This window comes from Hemitrygon akajei, chromosome 31 (genome assembly GCF_048418815.1).
Source record: "Hemitrygon akajei chromosome 31, sHemAka1.3, whole genome shotgun sequence".
Taxonomy (NCBI): Eukaryota; Metazoa; Chordata; class Chondrichthyes; order Myliobatiformes; family Dasyatidae; genus Hemitrygon; species Hemitrygon akajei.
In genome coordinates this window covers 37,441,966-37,466,885 of record NC_133154.1, presented here as the reverse complement: position 1 = coordinate 37,466,885, position 24,920 = coordinate 37,441,966, and the positions used below count along the sequence as shown (strand labels likewise).

Below are 24,920 nucleotides of genomic sequence, written 5' to 3'. Positions count from 1 at the left end.
TAAGATTGCTAAGGACTCGATCTGAGATGTCTCAAACCCTGGCACCCCAGAGGCAACATACCAACTGGGAATCTTGTTCTCATCCACAGAACCTCCTTTCTGTTCCCCTAACTAACGAATCCCCTCTCACCACAGCATGCCTCTTCTCTGCCCTTCACTTCTGAGTCACAAAGCCAGACTCAGTACCAGAGACCTGACTGCTGTAACTTTCCTCCGCTAGGTCATTTCCCCAACAGTGGATGCTGTTGTGGAGGGGGACAGCCACAGGGGTACTCTGCACTGTCTGGTTAATCCCTTTCCTCGTCCTCACGGTCACCCAGTTTCCTGTGTCCTGCACCAAGGGTGTAACTACCTCTCTACGTGACTTACCTATCGTCCCCTCAGCCAATGAGTTGCAGCTCCAGCTCCTTAATGCAAAGTGTTAGAAGCTGCAGTGGGATGCACTCCTCACAGATGTAGCTGTCAGGGACACTGGAGGTCTCCCTGCCTCCCCACATCCCGCAAGGGGAGCATTCCACTATCCTGCCTGGTATCCCGACTGTTCTAACTGAGGAAGTATAAAGAAGGAAAAACAATAACCTGTGGGAAAAAAACATAGCAACAGTTTTTTTGCCTTCTCCCACTGAAGATTCACCTCTCTGAAACCTCGAAGAGCTAAAGCCTCAAAATCCCATCTCTAACACTGCCCACTCCAATGATAGCCACTCCACAATGAGTCCCTGCTTGTCCCTGGTTTATTTTAATTTGTTCTTGCCAATCAATTGCGATCGCTCATTGGCTGCTGATCAAAACACCAGACTGCCACAAGTTGATGCTTTATGTACTCAGTTGGCTAACTTGAATGGGCTACATCTTCTAATGCTTCAGATCTCTGATATAGCTCAAAATGAAAACCTGCTGACAATCAACCTCAAGGATGCAAGCCCACTGCTCTACTCCCTCTACACCCATGACTGTGTGGCTAGGCACAGCTCGAAAGCATCTATGAACTTGCCGATGACACAGCTATTGTTGGCAGAATCTCAGATGATGATGAGGAAGCATATAGGAGTGAGATATATCAGCTGGTTGAGTGGTGTCACAGCAACAACCTTGCACTTTGGTTAGTAAGACCAAGGAATTGATTGTGAATTTCAGAAAGGGTAAGATGAGTGAACACACACCAGTTCTCACTGAGGAAGCAGAAATGGAAAAGGTGAGCAGTTTCAAGGTCCAGAGTGTCAACATCTCTGAGGATCCATCCTGGGCCCAACATATTTTTAGCCTTGTGCTTCGACAGTCTGAGGTACCCACTGGCTTCAAGCATGCTTGAGTTATAGCAGTGCCTGAGAAGAACATGCTAACCTTTCTCAATTACTTTATACTGCATTGTGATTGTTTTACCTTATTTTCAATGCACCGTGTAACGACTTGATATGTACAAACAGTTTGCAGGACAAGTTCTTCACTGCATTTTGGTGCATGGGACAGTAATAAACCAATACCGATACCCACCATTTAAAACTGAGATATCCAGAAATTTCTTCTTGCAGAAGGTGGTGAATCTCCAGAACTCTTTCCCCAAGATCTTTGCAGCGATTGGTCATTTGAAATTGAGGTTGATATATATTTTTGAAAGATCGGGGAACTGAGGTGATCTGGCACAGAAGTGGAGATGAGGGCTGGGAGAGATCAGTCATGATCGTATTGAATGGTAGGCCGGGCTTAAGGGGCCAAGCGGCCTACTCTTGCACCTTGTGTCTGATAAGCCTTTGTTTACCTTTTACTTACTAGCTCAGTGAGATAGGGAGTCAGCCAACTTTGGATTGGTGAGATTTCAGGTTTATTTATCACATGTACATTCTAAGAGTATCTTAAACATCACTAATGTACCTGCCTCTACCAACACCCCTGGCAGAGTGTTCCATATGCCTACCTACCATCCTGGGTAAAAAAAAAGCTACCTCTGATCTCCCCCCTACACATTCCACCTTCTGCTGTCCGCTCTCAATTCCGCTCACAGTAACTTTGAATCAGAATCCGAATCAGTTTATTATCAGTGTCGGATGTCATCAAATCTGTTGTTTTGGGGAAGCAGTACAGTACAATGCATACAAAACTATAAATGACAGCGAGGAATATATATATAAAGTTAAATTAGCAGTGCAAAAAGGAGAGCAGAAGTACTCGGTAGTGATCATAGGTTCGTTGTCCTTTCAGAAATCCGAAGTCAGACAGTAAGAAGCTGTTCCTAAAACATTAAATTAGTGTCTCTTCAGGCTCCTGCATCTCCTCCCCGATGGAGTAATAATGCATGAATTGGGTGGTGAGGGTCCTTGATAATAGTTGCCACCTTCTTGAGGTGCTTCCTTTTGAAGATGGCCTCAATGCTGGAAAAGCTAGTGCCCATGATGGAGCTGACAGTGTTTACAACCCTCTGCAGCTCTCTGATCCTGCGCAGTGGCCTCTCATACCGTACAGTAACGCCACAAGTTAAAAGCCCCTCCATGGTACAATTGTGGAAATTCGCTCAGGTCTTTGTTACCGTAGCAAATCTTCTCAGACCGCGAATGAAGTATAGCTGCTCACGTGTGTTTTTCGTAGTTGCACCAATAGATCTCCAGAGATGTTGACACCCAGGGACTTGAAACTGCTCACTGACAAGCCCTTGACGAGGACTGGTGTGTGTGATCCCATGCCACCCACTCTAAGTGAGTTCCTCACTGCATTGAGGAAGAATGGGCACTGTTAGAAGGAGTCAGGAAAGAACGAGAGTGCAGGAGAGTTTGCAAATCAGTGTGACCAGAGTTCAGGTCCTTGTGTCAACTCAAGGTCTAAGGCCTGAGGGTTGAATAGGAGGACCAGAAGCTGAGGCCCGGGGTCTGCAGATCTCTGTGAGTTCAATGGGGTAGTCGAAGGTTCAGTGCCTGCAAGTCCGAGTCCTCTGGAGGCTGGAGGCTTGAGGAGAACAGCCTGTCAAGGTTTGAGGGTAGTCTATGTGCATGGGTGGGAAGGAGGAGCTGGGCTTGAGAACAGCCTGTCGAGGTTTGAGGGTAGTCTATGTGCATGGGTGGGAAGGAGGAGCTGGGCTTGAGGAGAACAGCCTGTCGAGGTTTGAGGGTAGTCTATGTGCGTGGGTGGGAAGGAGGAGCTGGGCTTGAGGAGAACAGCCTGTCGAGGTTTGAGGGTAGTCTATGTGAGTGGGTGGGAAGGAGGAGCTGGGCTTGAGGAGAACAGCCTGTCGAGGTTTGAGGGTAGTCTATGTGCGTGGGTGGGAAGGAGGAGCTGGGCTTGAGGAGAACAGCCTGTCGAGGTTTGAGGATAGTCTATGTGCGTGGGTGGGAAGGTGGAGCTGGGCTTGAGGAGAACAGCCTGTCGAGGTTTGAGGGTAGTCTATGTGCGTGGGTGGGAAGGAGGAGCTGGGCTTGAGGAGAACAGCCTGTCGAGGTTTGAGGGTAGTCTATGTGCGTGGGTGGGAAGGAGGGGCTGGGCTTGAGGAGAACAGCCTGTCGAGGTTTGAGGGTAGTCTATGTGCGTGGGTGGGAAGGAGGGGCTGGGCTTGAGGAGAACAGCCTGTCGAGGTTTGAGGGTAATCTATGTACGTGGGTGGGAAGGAGGGGCTGGGCTTGAGGAGAACAGCCTGTCGAGGTTTGAGGGTAGTCTATGTGCGTGGGTGGGAAGGAGGGGCTGGGCTTGAGGAGAACAGCCTGTCGAGGTTTGAGGGTAATCTATGTGCTTGGGTGGGAAGGAGGAGCTGGGCTTGAGGAGAACAGCCTGTCGAGGTTTGAGGGTAGTCTATGTGCGTGGGTGGGAAGGAGGGGCTGGGCTTGAGGAGAACAGCCTGTCGAGGTTTGAGGGTAGTCTATGTGCGTGGGTGGGAAGGAGGGGCTGGGCTTGAGGAGAACAGCCTGTCGAGGTTTGAGGGTAGTCTATGTGCGTGGGTGGGAAGGAGGAGCTGGGCTTGAGGAGAACAGCCTGTCGAGGATTGAGGGTAATCTATGTGCGTGGGTGGGAAGGAGGGGCTGGGCTTGAGGAGAACAGCCTGTCGAGGTTTGAGGGTAATCTATGTGCGTGGGTGGGAAGGAGGAGCTGGGCTTGAGGAGAACAGCCTGTCGAGGTTTGAGGGTAGTCTATGTGCGTGGGTGGGAAGGAGGGGCTGGGCTTGAGGAGAACAGCCTGTCGAGGTTTGAGGGAAGTCTATGTGCGTGGGTGGGAAGGAGGGGCTGGGCTTGAGGAGAACAGCCTGTCGAGGTTTGAGGGTAGTCTATGTGCGTGGGTGGGAAGGAGGAGCTGGGCTTGAGGAGAACAGCCTGTCGAGGTTTGAGGGTAGTCTATGTACGTGGGTGGGAAGGAGGAGCTGGGCTTGAGGAGAACAGCCTGTCGAGGTTTGAGGGTAGTCTATGTGCGTGGGTGGGAAGGAGGAGCTGGGCTTGAGGAGAACAGCCTGTCGAGGTTTGAGGGAAGTCTATGTGCGTGGGTGGGAAGGAGGAGCTGGGCTTGAGGAGAACAGCCTGTCGAGGTTTGAGGGTAGTCTATGTGCGTGGGTGGGAAGGAGGAGCTGGGCTTGAGGAGAACAGCCTGTCGAGGTTTGAGGGAAGTCTATGTGCGTGGGTGGGAAGGTGGAGCTGGGCTTGAGGAGAACAGCCTGTCGAGGATTGAGGGTAGTCTATGTGCGTGGGTGGGAAGGAGGGGCTGGGCTTGAGGAGAACAGCCTGTCGAGGTTTGAGGGTAGTCTATGTGCGTGGGTGGGAAGGAGGAGCTGGGCTTGAGGAGAACAGCCTGTCGAGGTTTGAGGGTAGTCTATGTGCGTGGGTGGGAAGGAGGAGCTGGGCTTGAGGAGAACAGCCTGTCGAGGTTTGAGGGTAGTCTATGTGCGTGGGTGGGAAGGAGGAGCTGGGCTTGAGGAGAACAGCCTGTCGAGGTTTGAGGGTAGTCTATGTACGTGGGTGGGAAGGAGGAGCTGGGCTTGAGGAGAACAGCCTGTCGAGGTTTGAGGATAGTCTATGTGCGTGGGTGGGAAGGAGGGGCTGGGCTTGAGGAGAACAGCCTGTCGAGGTTTGAGGGTAGTCTATGTGCGTGGGTGGGAAGGAGGAGCTGGGCTTGTGGAGAACAGCCTGTCGAGGTTTGAGGGTAGTCTATGTGCGTGGGTGGGAAGGAGGAGCTGGGCTTGAGGAGAACAGCCTGTCGAGGTTTGAGGGTAGTCTATGTGCGTGGGTGGGAAGGAGGAGCTGGGCTTGAGGAGAACAGCCTGTCGAGGTTTGAGGGTAGTCTATGTGCGTGGGTGGGAAGGAGGAGCTGGGCTTGAGGAGAACAGCTTGTCGAGGATTGAGGGTAATCTATGTGCGTGGGTGGGAAGGAGGGGCTGGGCTTGAGGAGAACAGCCTGTCGAGGTTTGAGGGTAATCTATGTGCGTGGGTGGGAAGGAGGGGCTGGGCTTGAGGAGAACAGCCTGTCAAGGTTTGAGGGTAGTCTATGTGAGTGGGTGGGAAGGAGGAGCTGGGCTTGAGGAGAACAGCCTGTCGAGGTTTGAGGGTAGTCTATGTGCGTGGGTGGGAAGGAGGGGCTGGGCTTGAGGAGAACAGCCTGTCGAGGTTTGAGGGTAGTCTATGTGCGTGGGTGGGAAGGAGGGGCTGGGCTTGAGGAGAACAGCCTGTCGAGGTTTGAGGGTAGTCTATGTGCGTGGGTGGGAAGGAGGGGCTGGGCTTGAGGAGAACAGCCTGTCGAGGTTTGAGGGTAATCTATGTGCGTGGGTGGGAAGGAGGAGCTGGGCTTGAGGAGAACAGCCTGTCGAGGTTTGAGGGTAGTCTATGTGCTTGGGTGGGAAGGAGGAGCTGGGCTTGAGGAGAACAGCCTGTCGAGGTTTGAGGGTAATCTATGTGCGTGGGTGGGAAGGAGGAGCTGGGCTTGAGGAGAACAGCCTGTCGAGGTTTGAGGGTAGTCTATGTGCGTGGGTGGGAAGGAGGAGCTGGGCTTGAGGAGAACAGCCTGTCGAGGTTTGAGGGTAGTCTATGTGCGTGGGTGGGAAGGAGGAGCTGGGCTTGAGGAGAACAGCCTGTCGAGGTTTGAGGGAAGTCTATGTGCGTGGGTGGGAAGGAGGGGCTGGGCATGAGGAGAACAGCCTGTCGAGGTTTGAGGATAGTCTATGTGCGTGGGTGGGAAGGAGGGGCTGGGCTTGAGGAGAACAGCCTGTCGAGGTTTGAGGGTAGTCTATGTACGTGGGTGGGAAGGAGGAGCTGGGCTTGAGGAGAACAGCCTGTCAAGGTTTGAGGGTAGTCTATGTGCGTGGGTGGGAAGGAGGAGCTGGGCTTGAGGAGAACAGCCTGTCGAGGTTTGAGGGTAGTCTATGTGCGTGGGTGGGAAGGAGGAGCTGGGCTTGTGGAGAACAGCCTGTCGAGGTTTGAGGGTAGTCTATGTGAGTGGGTGGGAAGGAGGAGCTGGGCTTGAGGAGAACAGCCTGTCGAGGTTTGAGGGTAGTCTATGTGCGTGGGTGGGAAGGAGGGGCTGGGCTTGAGGAGAACAGCCTGTCGAGGTTTGAGGGTAGTCTATGTGCGTGGGTGGGAAGGAGGAGCTGGGCTTGAGAACAGCCTGTCGAGGTTTGAGGGTAGTCTATGTGCGTGGGTGGGAAGAAGGGGCTGGGCTTGAGGAGAACAGCCTGTCGAGGTTTGAGGGTAGTCTATGTACGTGGGTGGGAAGAAGGGGCTGGGCTTGAGGAGAACAGCCTGTCGAGGTTTGAGGGTAGTCTATGTGCGTGGGTGGGAAGGAGGGGCTGGGCTTGAGGAGAACAGCCTGTCGAGGTATGAGGATAGTCTCTGGGCTTGTTTCGCTGTTCAGTCTGTTCTGCTGTGCTCTGTTTGTTGTGGTTTTGCCGAGTATGGTGGACATGCTATGTTGGTGCTGGAGTGTGCGATGACATTTGCAGGCTGACCTCTTGAAACGAAGCATTTCACTGTTTGTTTCAATATACATGAGATAAATAAACTTCAATCTTGAACAAGTAACGTAAGTAAGTGCCGAGAGGGGGTGGGGGTGGGGGTCTGATGCACGAGAACCGTCTAATGATTGACTACGGAGGATGCAGCGGGAGGACACAGAGAGACGGCAAGAGAGAGACCGTGATCACCTGTCAACGCACTAAGGGGTGTCATTAGTGACCAGGAACTGGGTTTTTAATGTCTCAATTCAAATGTCATACCTCGTTAAAAGTCTGAATCAATGCTCAAGAGAACTAAAGATACCCAGAAGTCTGCTGCAGGGTTTTAATCTTGGACAAAGCCAATTAGACAGTATCTGCCCATTGAGAGTGGCCCTCGTTTCCTTTTTATCAGAGCCGTAGGTTCACAGTCATACAGCCCAGAAACAGGCCCTTCAGACCAAGATGTCTAAATGAACTAGTCTGATTTGCCCCCATTTGGTCCACATCCCTCTAACCCAGGGGTTCATTGGACCCCTTGCTTCATGGTATTGGTCCAAGGCATTAAAAAGGTTGGGAATGACTGCTCTAAACTTTTCCCGTCCACATACCTGTCCAAATGTCTTCAAAATGTTAGAATTTTACCTGCCTCTACCACTTGCCCTACTCATCCATCACTCTTTGTGTGAAGATGTCACCCCTCATGTTCCCGGTAAACCTCCCCAACACCGTAAACCTGAGCCCTCTAGTTCTGGATCCCTTTGGACGTTGCCAGAACTGGAGGACCCAAGTTATAAGGAAAGAGTGAATTGGTTAGGACTTTCTTCCTTGGAACATAAAAGACTGAGCGAGATTTGATAAAGATAGACAGAATTATGAGGGGAATAGATAGGCTTATTCCACTGAGGATGGGTAGGACTACCAAGATGATACTGATTGAGATAAAGATAAAGTTTGAAAAGATTAGCTTTATTTGTCACAGTGAAATGTTTTCTTTTTTTAATGACCAACAGTCTGAATCTGTGCTGGAGAAGCCTGCCAGTGTTGCACACTAATGCCAACATAGCGTACCCACAGCTTACTAACCATAACCCTAACTCTGACCCTAACCCTAACCCACAGCTTACTAACCCTAACCCTAACCCACAGCTTACTAACCCTAACCCTAACCCTAACCCTAACCCTAACCCTAACCCTAACCCTAACCCTAACTCTAACCCTAACCCACAGCTTACTAACCCTAACCCTAATCCTAACCCTAACTCTAACCCTAACCCACAGCTTACTAACCCTAACCCTAACCCTAACCCTAACCCTAACCCTAACCCACAGCTTACTAACCCTAACCCTAACCCTAACACTAACCCACAGCTTACTAACCCTAACCCTAACCCTAACTCTAACCCTAACCCTAACCCACAGCTTACTAACCCTAACCCTAACTCTAACCCTAACACTAACCCACAGCTTACTAACCCTAACCCTAACCCTAACTCTAACCCTAACCCTAACCCACAGTTTACTAATCGTAACCCTAATACTGCCAACATAGCGTACCCACAGCTTACTAACCCTAACCCTAACCCTAACCCACAGCTTACTAACCCTAACCCTAACCCTAACCCACAGCTTACTAACCCTAACCCTAACCCTAACTCTAACCCTAACCCTAACCCACAGCTTACTAACCCTAACCCTAACCCTAATACTGCCAACATAGCATACCCACAGCTTACTAACCCTAACCCTAACCCTAACCCTAACCCACAGCTTAGTAACCCTATCATAGCATGCCTACAGCTTACTAACCCTAACACAGCGTGCCCACAGTTTACTAACCCTAACACAGCATACCCACAGCTTACTAACCCTAACACAGCGTACCCACAGCTTACTAACCCTAACACAGCATACCCACAGTTTACTAATCCTAACACAGCGTGCCCACAGTTTACTAATCCTAACACAGCTGTTCATCTTTGGAATGCAGATCAATGCTTATCTTAGGGCATCCATATTCGCACATTTGTCCCTTATCTCTCTGCACCTTTCCTGTAGAAAGTGTCTGCCCAACACCTTTTATTGTATCTGTCTCAGCCACTTCCTTACGTAGCTCATTCCATGTACTCACCTCCCTCTGAGTGAAGAAGTTGCCCCTCTAGTCCCTTTTAAATCTCTCCTCTCATCTTAAACCTATGCTCCCTAGTTTTTGATTCCCGTTCCTTGGGAAAATACTATTGTTTCTGAATATTCACCCTATCTATTCAGCAGGTCCTGTTGAAGGGTCTCAGCCCGAAGTGTTTATATTCCTTTCCCTCTGTAGACGCTGTCTGGCCTGCTGAGTTCCTCTAGTATTTGTGTGTGGGTTGCTCCAGGTTTCCAGCATCTGCAGAACCCCTTGTGCAGGTGGCACGGTAGGGTAGGAGTTAGTGAAATGCCAGCGATTGCAATTGGGGTTCAATTCCTGCCACTGCCTGTGAGCATTTTGTACATCCTCTGTGACCACGTGGCTTCCCTCAGGTACTCTGGCCTGCTCCTACATTCCAAAGACGTACGAGTCGTGATGCACTGGAAGCATGGCCCCAGCACATCCTCTGACTGTGCTGGCCATTGAAGAAATTCTGTGTACTTTTTGATGTTTAAATGTACGTATGACCAATCTTTATAATTCCAATGTGGCCGCCTAGGTCCCTGTATAATTGAAGGAAAGACATCTTAGTCTGGTATTGAAACTCACTCTGTAAAGTTCAAAGTATTAGTTAAACCCAGAGGTGCGCTTTGAAGCGGGACACTGGGACCCTCTGAACACCGACATCTTTTAATCTTGTGCTATCAATATTCTCTCTCTCTCTTCTCTCTCTCTCTCTCTCTCTCTCTCTCTCTCTCTCTCTCTCTCTCTCTCTCTCTCTCTCCCCATCCCCCTCCCCTCCCTCCCTCTCTCTCTGAGGGAGGGAGGGGGATGGAGAGAGAGAGAGAGAGAGAGAGAGAGAGAGAGAGAGAGAGAGAGAGAGAGAGAGAGAAGACAGATATACTGTATACATCAGTTCATGTCAATACTTCAAAGTTGACCCTGCACCCTGTTGCTAGGGAGAAGTTGGGGAATGGAGTGAGGGATTGGGGTCTTTAGTGTCTCTGACAACATTCACCCCACAGTCAGTGGTGCTGAACCAGTCCTGAGCCACAAGAGACTCTACAACATTCTGAAAGATGAATTTATAAGTTACAGACATCGTACAGATTATGTTCAATCAGTACCATCAGGTCCAGCAGAAATAATTGTGACATACAAAGCAGTGAAATCTCAGACAGGCAAGCAAAGTATTGGCACTTACACCAGCCTGCTGCCCTGCTGTGTGATTTATGCTGAGTTTCTCTCAGCGTTTCAGACCAGATTCCATCACTTTCATTCTGTGTCTCCTGGTTTTTGACCGCCCTTCCATTGGGCCCTAACCCGCCCTCTCCCCTTCCACTCCTCCCCTCCCCACTTCCCTATCCGCCCTGTACACCTCTTGCTGTCTTTCTTTCACTCCTCCCCCTCCCACTCTCCCATCATCTCTCCCCTCCTCCCTCCTCTCTCCCCCTTTCCCCTGCCCCTTCTTCCTATCTCTCCCCTTCTCTCTCCCCCTCTCCTCTCCCCTCCTCTCCCCTTCCTCTCCCCCTCCTCTCCCTCCGCTCTCTCTCCCCTCTCCCCTTCTCCCTTTTCTCGCGTCACTCCTCTTCTCCTCTCCCCATGCCCATCTCCCCGTCTTTCCCCTTCTCTCTCTCCCCTCCCCCATGCTCTCTCCCTTTTTCCCTCCCCGTCTCCCCCCTCCCTCATCTCTGTCTACTTTTAGACACTATCATGGTTTTGGACTCTATTTTACTTTGTTCCAAGCTTCTCCCATCCATCCACAGAACTAAAGTCCCTCTATGGGGTTTTGCAAATAGAATGACACTTAAAGACCTTAAGACCATAAGGTATAGGAGCAAAATTAGGCCATTTGGCCTATCAAATCTGCTCCGCCATCTCATCATACTGGATCCAATCCTCCTCTCAGTCCCAATCTCCTGCCTTCTCCCCGTATCCCTTCATGCCCTGACCAAAGCAGAATCTATCAACCTCTGTCTCAAATGTACATACAGACTTGGCCTCCACAACTCTCTGTGGCAAAGAATTCCACAGATTCTCCACTCTCTGGCTAAAGAAATTCCTCCTCATCTCCATCCTAAAAGGACACCCCTCTAGTCTTAGACTCTCCCACCAGAAGAAACATTCTCTCAATATCCACTCTATCAAAGCCTTTTACCATTCGTTAGGTTTCAATGAGTTCACTCCTCAACCATCAAACGCTCGTCACTGAATCCTGGAATAATTTTTGTGAATCTCCTTTGAACTCTTTCCAGTTTCAGCACATTCTTTCTAAGATAAGGGGCACAAAACTGCTCACAATAATCTAAGTGAGGCCTTACCAGTGCTTTACAAATCTCAACATTACATCTTTGCTTTTATTTTCAGGTTCTTTGTGTTTAAGAAAAAAAACATACAGCTCATTTACTGAACTCCAAAAAACTGAACATAAAGCGGGCCAGACACTCTTTATGTAATGACATCATCACATCAGACCAGCCTCTTAAAGTGAAATTCCAACTCAATGTGAGCGGTTGTGAATTATGTACATTCCCACCAATTACATTACCCTACACCTCATTCAATCATCTTAAAATGATGCCCCATGGTGTTAGCTATTTCTGCCCTGGGCGAGGGTGGCAGGGTGGAGATACGTTTCCTCCACTAGGCTGCAGGTCACCCCTGAGTGAGGTGTTGCACCTGCTTAGTCCCCCGGAATGTGTTACGTGAAGCCGTGGGAGCAGGTGGTGGATGGTCATATGAGCAGCTGGTGCAGATCACAAGACCTGGTTATGGGGCCACTGGCGCCAGGCAGACGATCTCTGAAGAGTATTGATAATGGCTGGGGTCACCTGTCTTGTAAAGACACTGTCCAGAAGAAGACAATGGCAAACCATTTCAGTAGAAGAATTTGCCAAGAACAAACAAGATCAAGACCATGACCACGTCATACAACAGGGCACACCGTGATGCTGGTGATGCCCTGGGTAAAGGTTTCTGGCTTTCAACAGTTTATTCTGAACTACCACCAGCCTTCTCGGTGTAGGTGGAGGGAGAATCACCTCACTGTGGCACAAATGCTGCCCACTGTACTCTGCCTCAACTACACGGAAAATCAGTGTCGGGCTTATAAAAGCATGGTCTGCCTGTACTCGTGCAATTCTGGTCTACACCTTAGAAGAAGGGTGTGTTGTGTTGGGAAGAGTCCAGAGGAGATTCACCCCAATGTTGCCCACATTGGGGGACTTTAGTTATGGGGGAAGATCGGAGAGGTTAGGCTTGCTTTCCTTGGAGTGAAGGAGGTTGAGAGGAGACTGGATAGAGCTATTTAAAATTATAATAGACATAGATAGGATAGAGAGTAAGACTCTTTATCCAGGGTGAAAATAAATATTGGGAGATCAGCTTTATTTATCAATGTACATCTTACAGCATCAAATCAAATCAGCGAGGATTGTGCTGGGCTGCCCTTAAGGGTTGCCATGCTTCCAGTGCCAACGTAGTGTCATAGAGAAGTACAGCACAGAAATCGGCCCTTCGGCCCATCTAGTCCGTGATGAAACTATTTTGCCTACTCCCATCACCCTGCACCGGGATCATAGCCTTCCATACCCCACAGGTTAAAGGTGAGGGGGGAAAGTTTACAGGAGATGTGTAAGGCACAGAGTGTGAGGTGCTTGGATCACACTACCGAGGGCAGTGGTGGATGTGAGAGGACGGAGAACAGTACAGCACGGGATGAGCCAATTAAATTAGTAATCAAATGGCCAACTAAGCGAATCCCTTCTGCTGACACAATATCCATATCCATCCATTTCCCTCACATTCCTGTGCTGATCTAAACATCTCTGAAAAGTCCCGAATGTTTCTGCCTCTACCATCACCCCTATACAGCACATTCCCGGCACTCACCACTCATTGCGTGTAAAAAAAATTGCCCCGCATATCTCCTTTGAAATTACCCTCTCTCACCTTAAATACACACCCTCTAATATTAGACCTTTCAACCCTGGGGAAAAGATCCTGTCTACTCTAACTGTGCCTCTCGTCATCTTATAAACCTCTATCGGATCTCCCCTCAGCCTCCGACGCTCCAGAGAAAACAACCTCTGGTCAAAGCACATGCCCTCTAGTCCAGGCAGCATCCTGATAAACCTCTTCTACACCCTTTCCAAAGCCTAAAGCTGAAAGCAATACTCCAGACGTGGCATATTTAGAGCTTCACAGAGCTGAAACTGAACTCTCTGCCTCAATTAATAAAGACAGTGTCCTTCTCTGCCCCATCAGTCTGTGCAGCATACAGCAATAGCAACATTGCAGAGGTATTTTGGCAGCCCATATGGGCAGGTAGGGTTTGGACAGATATAGACCATGTGCAGGCAAGATGGGATTGGTCTAGATTCGCATTATCTAGACTAATCCTGATGCACCAGACGGCTGTTTCTGTGCTGTATAGGTTCTGGATTAGTAACGGCACCAAGGGCTGTGGGGAGAAGGTGGGGAATGGGGTTGAGAGGGTAGGTAAATCAGCCATGATCAGATGGCAGAGCAGACTCAATGGGCTGAATGGCCTACTGCTGTTCCTATGTCTTATAGTCTTCTGGTCAAGGCATTAGCTCGAGCTACACAGTAGTGTTATATTTGCTCCGTATCTAACCCCCCTTCCTGTGTGTTTACTCAAATCCCCCTTCAATCAGTCTATAAATTCCACCAAGTGCCAGATTCACTTGCTTTGCCGCCCACTGTCCAGGGACTGGGGAAGCAGACACGACTTGGTGAAGCACTGCTGTAAAATCAGTCGCAATGAGGCAGCTTTAGATTAATGCTTTATTCAAATCAAGCCTGCACGCCTTGCAGTAATTACGTTGCAGGGGCTGTGTAATAAGATTTCTGATGGTGTAGACATGTCACCAGAGCTGGGTGATGAATGTGGCCTGTGTTTTAATCAGGGATCCGTTTCCCATCTACACTGGAGCCCCGCGCACAGCTCGCAGTCTCTCATCGGTGCCAGTGGGAGGCGGCAGCAATCAGGGTTAACCCCGTAGATGCCAACTGGAATCGTACAGGAAGGTGACTGCGTAGATAAGGAGTGAGGAGAAGGGTGAGAGAGCAGATCGTATGTCTCTGGAATGGCCTGCTTCCCTCTGTGGCTCTGGAACAGGTGTCTAGAGTGACCTTCGTATGGCCAAGGCATGTGTGAGTTGTATCTGTGACCAGAGGAGGTCACAGGTCTTAGAGTGTAGTTTAGTTTTTATACTTTAAACAGGGTGCTGTCTGGAAAACTGTAAACTTTAGTTGTTCTGGGAACGTACATGGACACTATGTTACACACCTGCTGTACTTAATGAAGTGGCCACGGGGTGTATGTTCATGGTCTTCTGCTGCTGTAGCCCATCCACTTCGAGGTTCAACGTGTTGTGTGTTCAGAGATTCTCCCCTGCACACCACTGTTGTGTGGTTATTTGAGTTACTGTCACCATCCTGTCGGCTTGAACCAGTCTGGCCATTCCCCTCTGACCTCTCTCATTAACAAGGTGTTTTTGCCCACAGAGCTGCCACTCACTGAATGATTTTTGTTTTCCACACCATTCTCTGTAAACTCTACATAATGTAAAGATTTTTACTCCTCATGTATGTGAAAGATGTAAGAAATAAAGTCAATTCAGATCAATTCAATTCTAGAGTGAAAATCCCAGATCAGCAGTTTCTGATACTCAAAAATGATACAATCAGTCCACGGTCACTTGGATCACGTTTCTTCCCCATTCTGATGTTTGCTCTGAACAACAACTGAACCTCTTGACCATGTCAGCATGTTTTTATGCATCGAGTTGCTGCCACATGATTGGCTGATTAACACGCAGGCACACAGTGTTGGCCACTGGGCGTATACGAACGGTTTCTTTCAGACCAATGAGGTTGAGATCTCAGTGCAAACGGACTTTGTGTGTTACACTGCTGTTGAAGTCATTTGGAAGATGTTACACTGGCTGTAAAACACCAGAGAAAAATGAGGAGGCAAGTTTTCTGATCAGAACTATAATGAGAGGACATCTACACAGTGGCCACTTTATTAGGTACACCTGTAAAGTTCAAAGTAAATTTATTATCAACATACATATACGTCACCATATTTGTATATGAGATTCGCTTTCTTGCAGGCATACTCAGTAAATCCAATAACCATATGGAATCAATGAAAGACTGCAAGCATCTCGTTAATGCAAATATCTAATCAGCCAATCATGTGGCAGCAACTCGATGCATAAAAGCATGCTGACATGGTCAAGAGGTTCAGTTGTTGTTCAGACCGAACACCAGAATGGGAAGAAATGTGATCCAAGTGACTTTGACCATGGAATGATTGTTGGTGTCAGATGGGGTGGTTCGAGTATCTCAGAAATTGCTGATCTCCTGGGATTTTTGCACACAACAGTCTCTAGTTGATAGAGAATAGAGCGAAAATCAAAAACATCCAGTGATCAGCAGTTCTGTGAGCGAAACCATCTTGTTAATGAGAGAGGTCAGAGGAGAATGGCCAGACTGGTTCAAGCTGACAGGAAGGGAACAGTAGCTCAGTTAACCAGGCATAAAAACAGTGGTGTGCAGGAGAGAATCTCTGAATGTGCAGCACGTCGAACCTTGAAGTGGATGGGCTACAGCAGCTGAAGATCACAACTGTACACTCAGTGGTACAAGAGGCACCTAATGAAGTGGCCTCTGAGTGGAGGTTTCGGACCAGTGGTGAGAGATTGGAAAGAGACATCAAGGGCAGCTTCTTCATGCGAAGGTGGTGCATATTTGGAATAAGCTGCCAGGAATAGTGGTTGAGGCAGGCACGTTAGCAACATTGAAAATCAAACCAGAGAAGTGCATAGATATGAAGAGATTTACAGGGCAGGTGGGACTTAGCTCACTGGGCAACACAGTTGGCATGGATGAGTTCGGACAAACGGCCTGTTTCTACGTTGTATGGTAGTAAAAACTGAGGAACATGGGTAAAAATAATCTGCTCCACATTGATCTGAACTTCAATCATTTTTGTTTCTGGCATTATGTAAACAAACTGACTGCCTCACAAATGTTCTTCATCCACTCCCTGAGAGTGGCTCACTGTTTACCCTGACACCTTCTGTATTCCTAAGTACATTCTAACTCTAAACCTCCCTCTCTCTTTTTCTCTCTCTCTCCCCCTCTTCTCTCTCTCTGTCTCTCCTCCTCCTCTCTCTCTCTCTCTTCTCTTTCTCTCCCCCTCTCTCCCCCCTCTCTCCCCACCCCTCTCTCTCTCTCTCTCTCCCTCCCCTCTCATCTGTCCCACCTTAACTGTGACAAATCATTCTGGGTCTTGGACCCCTTGACCCCTGTTGCCCCTGGTGACTCAGCTGCCCCCAGCACAACTTGATTCGGAGATTCATTCAAAGTCAGTGGTGTAGCTCCTCACAGCTTCAAAGACTGTGGTGCTGTCTGTGTGGAGTTTGCACTTCTCCCTGTGACAGTGTAGACCCCCCACCCCCAATCCTCCACCACCAAGTGCTCCTATTTTCTCCTACAGTTCTCAGCAAAAGTCTTAGGCACATGTTAAAGAAATTGTTTAAAGATGTTTTTAAAAATAATGAAATGAAAAGTTGCTAAATATCAAAAAAATTACTGCAAAGAGCAGTAAACAGGAAAAGAAGTAAATCAAATCAATATTTGATGTGAACCACCCTTTTCCTTTAACACTGTCAGTACACTGTCGTGCAGCGTTATAAGAAAATCGGCTGGTAGGTTCTTGATTGGTCAGGGCATGAAGGGATATGGGGAGAAGGCAGCAGAATGGGGTTGAGAGGGAAAATCCACCAGCCATGATGAAATGGCGGAGCAGAATCAATGGGCCGAAAGGCCTAATTCTGCTCCTGTCTCTGATGGTCTTACGGTCTTACCTGAGAATTTGTTGTGCATGTGATTTACTTTCTATTACCTTGCAGCCACAGAGATTTGAAACCAGAAAACCTCCTCCTGGATGAACGGAACAACATCCGAATTGCGGATTTTGGAATGGCGTCCCTCCAGGTTGGTGACAGCCTCCTGGAGACCAGTTGTGGGTAAGAGGGCAGTCTGTAAATACTTGGGGGTCAGAGCTCGTCAAATCCTTCAGCAATCAGCCAGTGCCCTTAAAGGGGAAACAGCTGTGTCTTTACTCCGTTGCTGCTGATGGGAACTTGCTGTGCCTCAGTTGTGCAGTGTGCTGCAGCAGGGATTACACTGGGAGTATCTCGGAAGATGTTGGGGTCTGAATTGGCCGCTCACCCCTCTTTGTGCGTCCGTAATGCTATAAACCATAGGAGCAGATTAGGCCATTTGGCCCATTGAGTCTGTTCCACAATTTGATAATTTATTACTGTATACTTCTCAACCCCATTCTCCGGCCTTCTCCCTATGACCTCGGACTCCCTTACCAATCAGGAACCTATCAAGCCCTGCTTTAAGTATACCCGATGACTTGCCTCCACAGCCTTCTGCAGCAGTGGATTGCACAGATTCACCACCCTCTGGTTAAAGAAGTACCTCTTCATCTCTGTTCCAAAGGGACGACCTTGTATTCTGAGGCTGTGTCCTCTGGTCCTAGACTCCCCCACTATAGGAAAGATCCTCTCCACACCCACTCTATCTGTGTCCTCTTGTCCTAGACTCCCCCACTACAGGAAACATCCTCTGCACATCCACTCTATCTGTGTCCTCTGGTCCTAGACTCCCTCACTATAGGAAACATCCTCTCCACACCCACTCTATCTGTGTCCTCTGGTCCTAGACTCCCCCACTACAGGAAACATCTTCTCCACATCCACTCTATCTGTGTCCTCTGGTCCTAGACTCCCCCACTGTAGGAAACATCCTCTCCACATCCATTCTATCTGTGTCCTCTGGTCCTAGACTCCCCCACTGTAGGAAACATCCTCTCCACATTCACTCTATCTGTGTCCTTTGTTCCTAGACTCCCCCACTGTAGGAAACATCCTCTCCACATTCACTCTATCTGTGTCCTCTGGTCCTAGACTCCCCCACTGTAGGAAACATCCTCTCAACATCCACTCTGTCTGTGTCCTCTGGTCCTAGACTCCCCCACTGTAGGAAACATCCTCTCCACACCCACTCTATCTGTGTCCTCTGGTCCTAGACTCCCCCACTGTAGGAAACATCCTCTCCACATTCACTCTATCTGTGTCCTCTGGTCCGAGACTCCCCCACTGTAGGAAACATCCTCTCCACATCCACTCTGTCTGTGTCCTCTGGTCCTAGACTCCCCCACTGTAGGAAACATCCTCTCCACACCCACTCTATCTGTGTCCTCTGGTCCTAGACTCCCCCACTGTAGGAAACATCCTCTCCACATCCACTCTATCTGTGTCCTCTAGTCCTAGACTCCCCCACTATAGGAAGTGGGATTTCTCCACTTATACTCTATCTAGGCCTTTCAACATTCATTAGGTTTCAATGAGATCCCCCTCATTCTTCTAAACTCTGGCAAGTTCTGGCCCAGAACCATCAAATGTTCCCCATATACTAACCCTTTCTTTCCTGGGATCATTCTGGTGAACCTCCTCTGAACACTGTTCAGTGCCAGTACATCCTTTCATAGATATGGGGCCCAAAACTGCTCACAATACTCCAAATGTGGCCTGACTATTGCCTTGTAAAATCTCAGTAGAGTTGGTCTTGCAAGGGGTGGGAACATCCTTCCTGTTTTCTCCAACTTTCCCAATATCTCTGGGATCTTCCTGAGTTCATTTTCCATTAACCCTTTCATTACCAGATCCATCTCAACTCAGGTGTATGGCTGAACTGTTGCACAGTCCATTCAGAAATCTGATAGCGGAGAGGGAAAAATTTGAGCTTTAGGGTAATTCAGCATGGAAGCAGGCCTTGCGGCCCATCTAATCCATGCTGACCAAGATGCCGATCTCATCTAGTTCCATTTCCATTTTCTCTTACTCTCTAAACCTGTCCTATCCGGGGACTGTGGAATGTGTTGAATCATGAGGCACATTGAATGTCACAACAGTTCCTAATTGTTTTCACTGTTTATATTGTGAATAAAGATTTTCTTTTGGAGAGGAAACACACAGAAAGGTGCCAAACGCACGGTGATCAATGATTCGTTGCCGGGGGATGTATCAGCTCCTGGGCGAATTGTCCAACTGCCTAGGACGCCTCAGATCCACTGGGAAGTGATGACGGGTTTGGGGTCAACTCGCAGCCCCTCAGCAACCTGGCATGCTGCTGGTCCGAGATCCAAGCTCGGAGTGGGGGGAGGGGGGGGGTTGCTGGCAGCCAGCGTTGGGCTTGAACCAAAGCCAGAAGGTGAGAGAGGAGTGCAGCCCCTCCCCATGTTCGGAAGGATGGGTCGCCAGGGTCAAAAGCAAAGGCTGGCTGATGGGGAACTTGGCTGGATGTCAGAAACTTCCAATGTGTACGCGCAAGAGGTCACTGGCGTACTCTGTTTTCCGACTGGGAAGGGATTGAACTGAATATCTTGTTATCAGGTTGTCTTGCATTTAACAATCTATACTCTGCTCTCTCTGTAGGTCTCCACATTACGCCTGTCCAGAGGTCATCAGGGTAAGCTCTATTCTGTCTGTGTGCCTTTTTTGTTGCATTTTGATTCTATAAGACATTAGAGGAGAATTAAACCATTTGGCCTATTGATTCTTCTCCACCATTCCATCCTGGCTGATTTACTTCCCCTCTCCCCATAACCCTTAACCCCTTTACCAATCAAGAACTTATCAAACTCTGCGCCCAATGACTTGCCCTTCCCAGCTGTCTGTGGCAATGAATTCCACAGATTTACCACCCCACTGGCTGAAGGAATTCCTTCTGACCTGAGTTTTAAAGGGTTGTTGTTCTATTCTGAGGCTGTGCCCTCTAGTCCTAGACTCTCCTACCAGTGGAAGCATCCTCTCTACGTCTGCTCTATCCAGGCCTTTCAGTACCCAGTAGATCCCTGCTCATCCATCGGAACTCGTCTTGTACAGGCCCAGAGACACTAAATGCTCATCACACGTTAGGCCCTTCATTCCCGGGATCCTCCCAGGATCATCATTCCTTGGCTAGTGGCCCAAAAACCGCTCAAGCATTCCGTAGGTGGTCTGACCAATACCTTATAAGGCCATTGATATGGAGGACACATTTCCATCGCTCAGTGCCATCGAATGCATTTCCTATGTGTAGCTGTCTCTAGCCAATCAGAACCTCACCCTGTGGAAGTTGGCGCAGTGCCTTTTCTCCAGACCCTAGACTGAAAGGACTGTGGCCATAATTCTTCAAGCTGAAGTTCCAGTTTAATTGTCAGTCACCCATACCTGAATTAGCCAAACAAAACCGTGTTCTCTGGGGCAAAGGACAAAAACGCACTGACAACAGCACATACAGTTCCAACAGCAGAAAAACGTACAGTCACAGACAAAAATACAGCCCAAGCATGGCCTGTAGATCGATGGCACATGGGACGTTGTCCTGGTCCGGTTTTTCCTCCACCGGAGGGCAACACCAACAGGTGGGGCCAGCCCCCAACCCAGTACAGATTCCAGCTCGCTCCCACATCGCCTCCGCCATTCCTCTCCTGAGTGTTTGCAGGAGTGACACCACAGCACGAGGGCCTGATGCGTGGAAAAAATTGAGGCAACGCAGCTCCCCCACCATCAGTCTCCCCAATGAGCTGGCGAACCAGACCAGCAGCATTCTTGTTCCGATTGGTGCTTTAGCCTGCTCAGTCCATGACCGATTCTTCCACAACTGCCCAGCTGGCAGTGCTTGGTAGGAAAACCTAGAGGCTGGCTAGGCCTCAGTCGGAAAAAGGGTGGGAAGGCCACTGCCACGGAATCCCTCAGTCACTGTAAAGAACTGACTGTATGTACGTGGCCCTGCTCCTTGGGCCAGCTCCACCATTCGAAACATTCGAGGCCAATCTTGTACCTCATCCACTTTCCCATCTGTTGTTCTCGGCATTGAAAATTATTATTTCAGCCCTTATATGTTCAATAACAAAGCCCAGTAGGGAAAGAGGATTCATGATCCTCTGGGATTCTCTCCATCTCAGTGCAAAATGTCTGGCCCGTTGTGCTGAGACTCAGTAAGATCACTGAGTATTTCCAGAAATCCCCAATCCCCTCAGCATCCTCTTAGCGCCTCCGAATCATAAACTTAGAAAGATTGGCTTTATTTGTCACATACACATCATAACATTGGAACCTACAGTTCAATGTGTCATTTACGTCAACGGCCACCAGTCTGAGGATTGTGCTAAGGAGGGGACCGCCTGTGAGTGTTGCCTTAACTCTGGCACCAACATAGCACGCCCACAACGTACTATCCTGTGCGATTTTTGGAAAGTGTGAGGACACCGGAGCACCCGGGGAGAACGTACGTACTTCTGAGAAACAACGACAAGATTGGTGCCACTCTCAAGCGTTACACTAGCCACTACGCTAACATACCGCCCTCGTCACAGAGTCACGGCCTCTTGTTCTAGTCAGCAGCGGAACAGGACGATACAAGTGGAGGAAGAAGAGAAAGGAATTTGGCACCACTGACCTGTCTGTTTTCCGATGACAGGGAGAGAAGTACGATGGGCGGCGGGCGGACGTGTGGAGCTGTGGTGTCATCCTCTTTGCTCTTCTGGTGGTAAGCAGCAGGATCCTGGGGTATTACCTTGGGGCCGAGCAGCCCATTGTCTCCTCCGAGACTGTTACTTGCCAAACCCCTACCAGTCCTGACGCACAGAGGGCAGGGCAACACGCACTAAATGCTGGAGGAAGTCAGCAAGTCAGGCAGCATCCGTGGAGGAAAATAAACTACCGATGATTCTGGCTGAGACCTCTCATCATGACTGGGGGTGGGGGGGTGCGGAGGAGAGAGTGAGGGAAGGGAGTGTCCCAGGGTGGTGGAGGGATGTAACATTGGATGGGGGAGGGGAGTTTGGGGAGGGGTGTATCACTGTACGGGGTGGGGAGTGTGGGGGGAGGGAAGTATTAGTGTAAGAGGGTGGGGAGTGTGGGGGAGGGGAGTATGACTGTACGGGGTGGGGAGTGTGGGGTAGGGGAGTATGACTGTATGAGGGTGGGGAGTGTGGGGGAGGGAGTATCATTCTATGGGGAGGGGAGTGTGGGGAGGGGAATATCACTGTACGGGGTGGGGAGTGTGGGGGAGGGGAGTATCACTGTACGAGGGTGGGGAGTGTGGGGGAGGGAGTATCATTCTACGAGGGTGGGGAGTGTGGGGGAGGGGAATATCACTGTACGGAGGTGGGGAGTGTGGGGGAGGGGAGTATCACTGTACGGGGTGGGGAGTGTGGGGTAGGGGAGTATGACTGTACGAGGGTGGGGAGTGTGGGGGAGGGAGTATCATTCTACGGGGAGGGGAGTGTGGGGAAGGGAGTATCACTGTACGGGGGTAGGAAGTGTGGGGGAGGGAGTATCACTGCATGGGGGTGGGGAGTTTGGGGGAGGGTTGCGGAGGGTGGAATGACTCGTGTCCTGTCCCTCTGTAGGGTGCGCTGCCCTTCGACGACGACAACCTTCGGCAGCTGCTGGAGAAGGTGAAGCGAGGGGTCTTCCACATGCCTCACTTCATTCCCCCCGACTGCCAGGGTCTGCTGCGGGGCATGATCGAGGTGGACGCAGAGAAACGCCTGTCGGTCAGTCTCCCTGCCCCAGATCGTCTCTATCCCTGTTACTGATTTATCTCTCAGCATCACTGAGCTCGGAGGCACATCAGTGTTAGCCTTGGGGATGGGAATCAAAGTTACCCCTCGGGGAAGGGAATTAGTGTTACTCCATGGGGTGGGAATCAAAGTTACCCCTTGGGGAAGGGGATCATTGTTACCCCATGGGCATGGGAATCAGTGTTACCCCCATGGGGATGGGAATCAGTGTTACCCCATGGGGAGGGAAATCAAAGTTATCCCTCGGGGAAGGGAATCAGTGTTATTCCATGGGGAGGGAAATCAGCATTACCCTATAGGGTGGGGAATCAGAGTTAGGCCATGAGGGGAGGGGAGGAATCAGTGTTACACCATGTGGGTGGGATTCAGCATTATCCAATGGGGAGGGGAATCACTATTATCCCATGAAGGTAGGGGCATCAGCATTACCCCATGAGGGGAATCAGTGTTGTCTCTACGATATGGTTATCAGTGTTACCCATTAGGAATCAGTGTTATGCTATGGGGCATGGCCATTGATGTTAATCCAGGGGAGGATCATTACTTTTCTCCCAAGAAAATTATCAGAATTACTCCAATGAGGAAAGGTCAATGTTACATTATTGGTGAAGATTATCAGTGTTACCCTACTGGGGAAGATTATTACTGTTGCCCCACTGGGGAAGATTATTACTGTTACCCCACTGGGGAAGATTATTACTGTCGCCCCACTGGGGAAGATTATCAGTGTTACCCTACTGGGGAAGATTATTACTGTTACCCCATTGGCGAAGAATAACAGTATTACCCCATTGGGGAAGATCATTAGATTAACTTCATTGAGGAAGATTATTAGTTTGCCCTCATTGGAGAAGGCTGTTGGTTACCTGGCAGGGAAGTGTTTACTGCTTTTGGAGATCTCCCTCCTGACTCTGCCACAATCCAAGATTTCTCTACAATAGAAAGCTTCTAATCTCGATTCTCTTGTTAAACTCCTTTCCTTTCTCTCTCTCCCGTGACTCATCGCTGCCCACAGCTGGAACAGATTCAGAAGCACTCCTGGTATCAGTAAGTATCCAGCCTAGTGGCAGGTCTCAGCTCTGGCTGCCCTGTAATTCAGGGGGACTCCTTCCCCTCTCCCCTTCACCCCAGTACAGAGGGAGGGGCTGGTTTCTCAGCCCAACCATGAAGCTGTCTGAGCTGTACTCCCAGTGACCCTCAGGACCAGATCCCGGGGGAGTGCACGCCAGCAACTGATCTCCACTCTCTGGCAGGGGCCGGGAAGGGTTAGCCTCCTTCTGTACCTGGGGAAAGGGAGTCCTTCCTCTATTTAGGAAAACAATCTGCTGGAGGAACCCAGAAGGTCAACAGATATCTGTGGAAGTAAATAGACATAAGACCATAAAACATAGGTCAGAATTAGACCATTAATCCCTTCAAATCTGCTCCACTGATGGATAAATCTTTGCTGATTTTACTATCCTGCTCAACTCCATTCTGCTGCCTTGTCCCTGTATCCTCTGACACCCTTTCTAGTCAAAAATCTATCAACCTCTGCTTTAAATATACTCAGTGACTTGGCCTCCACAACCATCTGTGTCAATGAATTCTGCAGATTCCCCGCTCACTGGCTGAAGAAATCCCCCCTCAGCTCTGTTTTAAGGGACATCCTTCTATTCTAAGGCTGCCCTCTGGTATTAGACTCTCCCACCGTAAGAAACACTCTCCATGTCCACTCTATCTAGGTCTTTCAATATTCCCCCTTATTTTCTAAACTCCAGCAAGTACAGGCCCAAAGCCATTAAGCTGTCCTTCTAAGTTAACCCTTTCATTACCAGGATCATTTTTGTGAACCTCCTCTGGACCCTCTCCAGTGCCAGCATTTCCTTTCTCAGATAAAAGGCCCAAAAATGCTGACAGTACTCTAAGTGCGTATTCAGGTTGACATCCTTCGTTGAGTTCAGGTGAAGGGTTTCCATATGAATTGTCGTTTGTTCAGTCCCTCTCACAGATGTCACCTGTCCTGCTGAGGTCCTCCAGCTTCAGAATACAGCATCTGCCTCCTGTGTCTGCCTCCTGCTATTGGCTGAGTGCTAGGGAGAGGGGGATCTGTGAATCGGGAGGGGCTGTGTTGCTAGTGCTAACCCCGGACTTTCTGCACCCCTGTCTGGATGGACATTTGCCCTTGGGAAAGGGTCACTGGGATGTGGACATGGAAAATACTTCACACAATAAAAAATAAA

The 24,920-nt window shown here is 49.4% G+C and overlaps 1 protein-coding gene across 10 annotated transcripts in view; it reads left to right on the top strand.

Annotated features, from left to right (window-relative positions):
* LOC140719220 (serine/threonine-protein kinase BRSK2-like) overlaps positions 1-24,920 on the top strand; it is a 347,315-nt gene that overhangs the window by 216,278 nt on the left and 106,117 nt on the right. For 9 of the 10 annotated variants that reach the window (XM_073033665.1, XM_073033663.1, XM_073033662.1 and 6 more), the window contains 5 exons: positions 16,964-17,080; positions 19,562-19,595; positions 21,591-21,659; positions 22,525-22,671; positions 23,714-23,745. In XM_073033665.1, coding sequence (XP_072889766.1) covers positions 16,964-17,080; positions 19,562-19,595; positions 21,591-21,659; positions 22,525-22,671; positions 23,714-23,745 — 399 coding nt within the window. Of the gene's footprint in view, positions 1-14,091; positions 14,158-16,963; positions 17,081-19,561; positions 19,596-21,590; positions 21,660-22,524; positions 22,672-23,713; positions 23,746-24,920 lie in introns of those variants that run through there. The other variant, XM_073033669.1, reaches the window with a different exon arrangement.